Source organism: Spodoptera frugiperda, chromosome 28 (genome assembly GCF_023101765.2).
Source record: "Spodoptera frugiperda isolate SF20-4 chromosome 28, AGI-APGP_CSIRO_Sfru_2.0, whole genome shotgun sequence".
NCBI lineage: Eukaryota > Metazoa > Arthropoda > Insecta > Lepidoptera > Noctuidae > Spodoptera > Spodoptera frugiperda.
The window spans coordinates 5633526-5642574 of NC_064239.1; the positions used below are offsets into that span (position 1 = coordinate 5633526).

The 9049-nt window shown below is 41.5% G+C and overlaps 1 protein-coding gene across 1 annotated transcript; it reads left to right on the top strand.

Annotated features, from left to right (window-relative positions):
* The first annotated feature begins 547 nt into the window (after positions 1 to 547).
* Positions 548 to 1602, top strand: LOC118281568 (histidine-rich glycoprotein). The gene has a single exon (XM_035602170.2). It carries the CDS (start codon positions 615 to 617, stop codon positions 1386 to 1388), a length of 774 nt encoding a protein of 257 aa, XP_035458063.1. The 5' UTR covers positions 548 to 614; the 3' UTR covers positions 1389 to 1602.
* The last annotated feature ends 7447 nt before the right edge of the window (positions 1603 to 9049 follow it).

Here is a 9049-nt window from a genome sequence, read left to right on the forward strand (position 1 = left end):
TAATATTTTTACGGTTTACGTTATTATTATTGTTATTACGTTTCATGTTCATACATGGAAGTTTACACGAATTGTCAGTTACGGTCAGTAATCAGTTTACGACATGTTCCTAAATTCATCGCATAAATTAAAAATATCATAAATAGGCACAAAGAAACATTGACACAATTATCAGTTATTTAGAACACATGTAATAGGTCAAGTTATAACATTTTTTTTATTTTTATTTTTTACAGAAATGCTAATAGTTTTTTTTTTATTTTATCATAGCCCTAATAAAGATCTAAACATAATGCACGCAGTTAACGGATTGTTTGAAATAATATACCGTTTAAAAAATATTTTTCCAATTTAAAATAACGTTTCATAAATATAAGATGTATTACATTATTTATAATTATTTGCTTGAAATATTTTAATTTGGATACAAAGCATCTCCTAGCAAGCGCTTGTTGCAACTCGTGGCCGCCGAGTCTGACGTGAGACGCCGACGACGCGGCGATTAGCACAGCTTACACAATGCCTTATATAAAACTGCTGCACCATCAATGATGTTGTCAATATTAAGAGTACAGTACAGTCTCAGCGCCGCGGGATAACAGAAGCCTCGCACTATGAGGGTGCTGTTAGTGTTAGGCTTTCTGACGGTTTTGGCAGTGGTGCATTCACGACGTTTACCCGCGAAACGTCTAGAAAAAAGTGCAGATGTAGAAGCTAAGGATCAGCAAATTGCTGCGTCGGAACATAAAAAAGAAGCGCCACAGAACCATGAATACAAAAAAGGAGGTGGAAAGGAGCATCACGCACATCATCACCATGAACACGACGAAAAAGGTGTGAAGGGGTACAAGGGACATCATCATCACGAGAAGGGTGAAAAGGGACATCACGATAAGGAGCACCACAAGGGCGAGTATGATGACCATGGTGCCCACAAAAAAGAACATCACCACGAAGATGGCCATTACGACGAGTTCCACAAAGGTGAGAAGGGCGAGAAAGGACACAAGTACGAAGAAAAGGGACATTACGACAAGGGCCACTCCACCAAAGGACATCATGAAATTCACAAACTTGATGAATTCAAAAAAGATAAACACTTCTTTGATGAAGAGGGAGATTCAGGCCACGAAGAGAAACACGGAGGTTTCCACGAGGAACATGGCCACAAGAAGGGCGGCCACTTCCACAAAGGTCATCATCATGGAGGCCACCACGAGAAAGAACACGGTGAAAAAGGTTTCCATGAAAAAGGCGGTCACCACCATGAGCACAAAGGACACAAAGAGGCCGGTGGACACGATTCGCACCATCATCACCATCATGACCACGGCAAGAAAGGCGACCACGAGCACCATAGGAAATATGGATACAAAAAGGGTCACTGAGCTCAACTGCTGGCTGAGTGAGGAGCAGTCTCTGACAGACGACGCTAGTAATTATGGACTTATTTATTTTTTGGTTATTTATATGGCGGCGATACATTCCGTTAAAGACTATGTGGCAACATACAAATAATTTTGTAGATAATTAATAATTAAATTATTATTTTTTATACTAAGTAACTACATAAGTCATTGAATAAATATGTACAGCATAAAATTGTGTATTTAACAAAAAACCCTCTTTAAAATATTATACATAGATAAGAATACTTACACACTATCACAGCTTGATCCCGACATTTTAGATGGTGTGAACACAAAATCCGTCGCCTCCGTCGGTGATCTAAGTATGCTTTTAAACTAATTAAGGTTGGCAACCACCACTCAGGATCGTGAGACTTTCGCACCGTGATAATAATTACTTATGTAAATATAAATTATGCTTACTCTGCGGTACTAAAATCTCATAGATGATATGGTGATCAAATTGGTACGCCTAACACGTCTGATTAGGTGTAATTGCTGAGGCATTGATAGCGGCCACGGCTGCAGTGTGCTGGATTTACTGGCATTTAAAACACCTTGGAATCTGTCAAGGCTACATCATGGGTTACAAGGTGTTTGTTTGTTTTGAGTGATGACATTAAATACATATTACATTACATTACGTACTCGTATAATTATTTCGATATGCATCCAATATATAAAAATAATTGTAAGTTGTATATCATCTATTAAATTGGTCTGCAAATAGTGTTGTCTGCATAGATCAAAATGACGAAGGCCATCGACTCGTGTTACCAAACAGTCAATTAACCTCGTATTGTCGTACTCTTCAATTTCTACAGCATTGTCATTGTTAGACAGAGTCACATTGAATCTCGTCATTGTCATACCTTGCCCCGGATTTGTCACGCTTGGAATTCTGCCCACCTGCAAAGCTAAATAGCGTGATATTGGATCGATGTCGCTACCTGACGGATTGAACTATTAAAGGTCCAGTTATACGATGGATGTCTGGTCGCACAACGTGTCGGTCAAGGATTAAAAGTGAATGAGGTCCGGTAGTGTGCGTGCGGGCGACTCAATCAAACTGTCGTTTTGCCCACAAGCAGCTCAGTCCATTGTCCGTATGTTATTCTATGTACATTATCTGTTATTGGAACACTCTTTCCCGCACAGCCAACAGTCTATTGTTTAGTGATGTTGCATACGTAAATATTTTAACATCTGACTCACTCGTTGAAACGTTTTTGTTTCTCAGGTACATACATATATGACGGAATGATAGTTTCAGAATTAATTATATTGTAGAACTTAGTAAGTACTAATTATTATAAAATAAATATTAATAATTGTTTTAATTAATGTAATTTTCATTATTCTTGATACGATACATGGAAGAAATACATAGTAGAAAAAATAAATTGTTAGCCTGAAAAGTACCGTAGGTGTAAATAAGTTTTATGTGGAAACAATAATATATTAAAAACCACATTTCCAAAAAACATGCGTAAAGTGGACGAAGTTCTGTGTAATAACAATAGATGGCGTTATAATATTCCATTCGTATCCGTCATTCGCTAGTTCCTTTTCCTTTGTAGATAGAGCCGTGGTTATCCATAGCTAGTATTTTCAGAAACTCGAGTAACTTCGTAAAATTTATATTATTTGATGTCAATAACAGCTAAACAATTAAAGTTAGTTTAGTTAGTTACTATGGACTAATAGTGGAAAGCAGGGGGTGCTAAGAATCCCCGGCAGAGAAAGCGCTACCACCCCCGACGAACTTTGGCCCTGGCAACGCACAACATCCGCACACTGCGGACTGATGAGAAGATTGTCGAGCTGGAGGAAGAATTGAGCAAAATGCGGTGGGACATCTTGGGACTATCTGAAATCCGAAGAGAGGGTCAGGATACGATAATCCTAGATTCCGGCAACTTGCTCTTCTTCCGGGAAGGAGACCGTAAATCCCAGGGTGGTGTCGGATTTCTCGTCCGCAAGTCTCTCGTCAACAACGTGTGTGAGGTCGACAGTGTGTCGAACAGGGTAGCGTACCTTATACTCAGAATATCTAACCGGTATTCGCTGAAGGTCATACAGGTATATGCGCCGACCTCGACACATTGTGACGACGAAGTAGAGGCTCTGTATGAGGAAATTTCAAAAGCCATACACTCCTCCGAAACACACTTCACCGTTGTGATGGGGGATTTCAATGCAAAGGTGGGCACACGGAATAGCGATGAGTTGAGAATAGGGCCATTTGGATATGGGCAGCGAAACCATCGGGGCCAGCGGCTGGTCGACTTTATGGAGAGGGAGAGACTCTATTTGATGAACTCCTTCTTCCAGAAGCGACCGGCCAAGAAGTGGACATGGATAAGCCCTGATGGTTCTACCAAAAATGAGATCGACTTCATCATGGCGACCGAAAGACGTATATTCAGTGATGTCTCTGTGATAGCGAAGGTGAAAACCGGTAGCGATCACCGTATTGTCAGGGGCACACTGAACATCAATATAAAACTAGAGCGGTCACGCCTGGTGAAGTCCACGCTCCGCCCTGGACGTGCCCAGATCCAAAACCCCGAGCAGTTCCAACTCCAACTGCAAAATCGCTTCCAGTGTCTAGCTGATTGTGGAAACGTGGACGAGATAAATAATGGGTTGGTGGAAACTGTCCGAGCAGTGGGGTCAGACTTCTTCAAGACCCCCGCCGAAACAGGCCCCAAAAGCTCTCCGACGGAACCTTAAAACTTCTTAAGGATCGTAGCGAGATGAGGCTGCAGTCTTCAGACGATATGTCTGAATACGGCAAGCTCAATAGACGAATCTCGAAATACATGCGACGTGACCTGCGGGCCTATAACGCCGCAAGAGTCAGAGACTTAATTGAGCGAAACAAGGGCTCAAAAGTCTTCGCAAAGAATTCGTCTGTTGGGCAAAGCCAAATGACGAGGCTGAAGACCGAGGATGGCAGCGTCATCTCGTCGAAGTCCGAGATCCTCGGAGAGCTCGAGAGGTTTTACGGACAGTTATACACCTCAACACGGCAACCCATCGTCGGTACAGCTCGGGACCCAAGAGCTAAACTGACGCGGCACTACACTGAGGATATCCCAGACATCAGCCTGTACGAGATTAGGATGGCTCTCAAACAGCTTAAAAACAACAAGGCGCCGGGCGATGACGGAATCACGTCGGAACTTCTGCGAGCGGGTGGAAAACCGATACTTTTAGTCCTCCAGAAGCTATTCAATTCCGTCATACTCGAGGGAACCACGCCGGCAGCATGGCAACGGAGTGTGGTGGTTCTGTTCTTTAAAAAGGCGACAACTGTCTGCTAAAGAACTACAGACCTATCTCACTTCTGAGCCATGTGTATAAGCTGTTTTCGAGGGTCATCACGAACCGTCTCGAACGCAGGCTTGATGACTTCCAGCCTCCCGAACAAGCCGGATTCCGAAAAGGTTTCAGTACCATAGACCACATTCATACGCTGCGGCAGGTTATACAGAAGACCGAGGAGTATAACTTGCCACTATGCTTGGCGTTTGTGGACTATGAGAAAGCCTTCGATTCAATCGAAACCTGGGCGGTGCTGCAGTCTCTCCAGCGGTGCCACATCGACTATAGATACATCGAGGTTTTGAAGTGTTTGTATAACAACGCCACCATGCGCATCCGACTCCAGGAAGAGACTACGAGGCCAATCCAGCTGCGGAAGGGCGTGAGACAGGGAGACGTTATATCTCCGAAACTGTTCACGAACGCACTGGAGGACGTTTTTAAGCTCTTGGACTGGAGCGGACGCGGCATCAACATTAATGGCGAATACATCACTCATCTCCGTTTCGCCGATGACATAGTCGTAATGGCAGAGTCGCTGGAAGAGCTGAACACCATGCTCAGCGACCTCAATACCGTTTCCCAACAGGTGGGCCTTAAAATGAACATGGACAAGACGAAAATCATGTCAAATGTCCATGTTGCACCTATACCGGTTGTCGTTGGGAGCGATATACTCGAAGTTGTAGACCACTACACATACCTGGGTCAGATCATCCAGCTAGGTAGGTCCAACTTCGAGAAAGAGGTCGCTCGAAGAATCCAACTCGGATGGGCAGCATTTGGGAAGTTGCATGAAGTCTTCTCGTCAAAAATCCCGCAGTGTCTGAAGACCAGGATGTACAACCAGTGTGTGTTGCCAGTGATGACGTACGGTACCGAGACATGGTCCCTAACTGCTGGCCTTTTAGAAAGGCTCAGAGTCGCCCAGCGCGCGATGGAGAGAGCTATGCTCGGAGTATCTTTGCGCGACAAAATCCGAAATATGGAAATTCGCCAAAGAACAAGAGTTACAGACATAGCTCTCAAAATATGCAGGCTGAAGTGGCAATGGGCAGGCCACGTCGCTCGGAGGACTGATGGCCGCTGGGCCAGGAAGGTGACTGAGTGGCGACCGCGGACCGGAAGACGCAGCGTGGGCAGACCTCCCACTAGGTGGACCGACGACATCGTCAGAGTGGCGGGGAGCCAGTGGATGCAGGTGGCGGCTTGTCGTTCTACGTGGAGGACCAAGGGGGAGGCCTTTGTTCAGCAGTGGACGTCTCTCGGCTGATGATGATGATGATGATGATGAATAGTGGAAATTATAACAGAAAATCTACTCATTTTTATATTATTTAAAACTTTACCCCACCCTACACTACAATTTCCTCCTGTATCGTAGGTGCGTTTAGAAACATACAATTTTACATACACATAACACCCTGACTATTGTCCCGAGCGAAAATCGAACCCGCTGCACGTTATGCTACAGTCGGACATCGGTAAAATTATATGAAAAGTTAGTATGTAAAGAGTTTGGTTTATGTAATTTAATGTTTTTCAATATAAAGTATACATATATTATGCAAGGTTTCAATAAAAAAAAAGTCAGGTTAAGTCTGCGTAACTCATAGTCGTAGACGTGTGGCGTAGCAGCGCTACGTGTGTGCTACGTGTATGCTACACATGACTACGTATGTTGTAGCTTCGTAGCATTAATCTTTGCGAACACAAAAATTCTTTAGAAACGTATGTTTACGTAGTAAGTGTAGAATATACGTATATGTAAATTTCAATTTCATTAAAAAATGTTTAAGAAGATCTCCTTTATAGAGTGACTACGCAAGTTCTTCAGCGAGTGTAGGAGAACTGGAATATCATGCGTGTGCGTGTGTGTTCATCTAATCTTGTACCGAGCAATCATGTTTAATTACCATTGTATTAGCGTAAAATACATACATACATAGGTACATAATTATGACAGGTCGATCATAGAGTCATGTAAGCAGGTCGTCAGCTCTTCCATTAGGTTTCCTAGAAGAAAAATCATTAAAAAAAACATATAAGCGACGAGGTAAATGAAGATGTTTTATGTATATTTGTAGACATGTTTCTCTATATTTCAGTGAATATACATAACTTTAAACAATTCACGTAACAGGTGCGACTAATGTTTTTGTTTAAAGTTTCTCATAAGTCTTTCAGTGATCATTCATAAAGCTTATGTTTATTTTTAATGAAATACAGAGGAATATAACTCCATAACGTCTATAACAGTAGTTATATTAGTTTGTAAGTCAAGAACATAAATTAACAATGAAATAATTTGTCAGATGCAGTATTTTTCGTAAATAGTATTTTATAGGAAAACAATTTAATATGAATCACCTCGTTGACAATTGCGGTAGCTAAACATTTTAGTTCTATTCCCGAGTTGGATGGGAAATACTTAATTTTTTACACTTTAGTGCTATTGTACACTTTTAGTGCTATTTTTGAAATACTACATCATTGTCTTACTCCTGATATCAACTCAACTTAAGGTTTGATTTTAAGTCTGACTGTCTAACCGAGAATATATGATCACTTCAAATATCTAACACATGGAGGGCAGATGGCCGTCGCTGTACCTAGATTTCTGACAGTTATCCGAATCTTACAGAGACTTAGTGCCAACCTTAATGTTGTTGAGAAAAACCTAGGAGAAAGAAGGTATCTACAAATAACAAGTAACCACATAAAATAAACTTGCCTAGTTATTTTACCTAGCTCAAAAGTCAATGCTTAAATCTTGTGTGGTTTCAAATAGCTGTTAATTTCGAACCCTAAAAAACCCTCATCGGTGTTAATCTCAGAACCGCAAAGGAGATTTGTGAGCATTTATCCACATATTTTAGAATTTACGTGGTTACAGTAGTCGGGTAAGGTTGTAATCCATTGATAACGCTTTTACACTAATTAGCGAGTGAGTATGGAGCTTAGTGACGTCACGTCACTAGATTTATGGGTGCAGACGCTGTCAGCCCGTAATCCTGACCAAGTGAGCAGGAGCTGACGTGCCGAGCCCGTGTCGCTGCGTGGCCCCGCCGCACCGCGCCGCGCCGCGCCGCGCCTTCCTGTCCCATGCCAGTTTGTTATGTTGCCTCTACTGTTAATTGCATCATTATTTTAGCGTATTATTGTAGCTTACCGTGGCTTATCTATTGTTTTAGCTGAAAAGCGACACAGGTCGTGCAACAGTGCTTTAGTTTGTTCAGGATGTTTTGTTTGCATTTTGCATAGGTAAATCTCAATATTTGTTTTGTTTTACTTGCGTGTAATATATGAATCTACTAGAATAAAGGGCGTCGCAATGTAAGTAGGTAGGCATTCATTATTCGAAATACTGTCTTTTGTTTTTTGAATTGTCCTTGTTATGTGCGTTATTGTCGTTCCTTGATAATTACGTAGGTTTATACCCACATATAGTTAGATCAAATAACTATTGAATAGATGTGCTTTATTTAGTCACACATAAATAACACCCAGTTAATCAAGTGAGCCGCTGTGATCATTTCATTGTTGCCGCGGGTACCTGTACATTCGCTGTGGGGTATTGCGGTTAAGCCTTCGATAACGCACACACAGACACACAGCCAACATGTCAGCTCGTTAATCGTCAATCGCCACCGTATAAACCCGATTCATATTCACGTATCATTCACGCGAAACTACAGTTATTCTGTTATTGTAATCTTGATATTATGAAGTCATATAGCTGGTATTTGTTATAATATTGAGGAAATTAGGTTTTAAATAAAAATGCTACTTAATTTAATCTGTTGCGTTTTGAAATATGCAGACATATTATTATGTTTAAGGTAATTTAGGGCTCGCAATGCATGAATAGGAACGGGATAGTTTTTAGTCAGTAAGAGTCGGACACTCCCTCTCGCCTCGTCGAAGGCGAGAGAAGTAATTGGATGATTTTCTTCACTCAAAAAAGGTTCCATTTGGTATAAGAATGTAATACCAAGAAAATATCAAACATTCTGGAAAATGATATTTTTTCAATGAAGAGCAGAAACCGAGGAATGCATTAGTTTTTCACACGTAGCCGCGTGGGTCGTAAGATTTACCCTTACTCACCGAGAAATATATCTCAGTTACTAGTATTACGTGTTGGCCAAACTACATCACTATTTAATGCGTTATATTGTAGTTATTTATTTCCTTCCAGTACGGACTATCATGGTTTCGAGGTAAAGATGCACATATTTGAAGTAACTCTCATTTACTATAAAATATGTTGTGGACTATAGTGATATATAAGGCCCGCCCGCTTAACT

What these genes read in the sequence shown, in the direction of transcription:
- LOC118281568 (XM_035602170.2), top strand. Translation starts at nt 615, where the DNA reads ATGAGGGTGCTGTTAGTGTTAGGCTTTCTGACGGTTTTGGCAGTGGTG.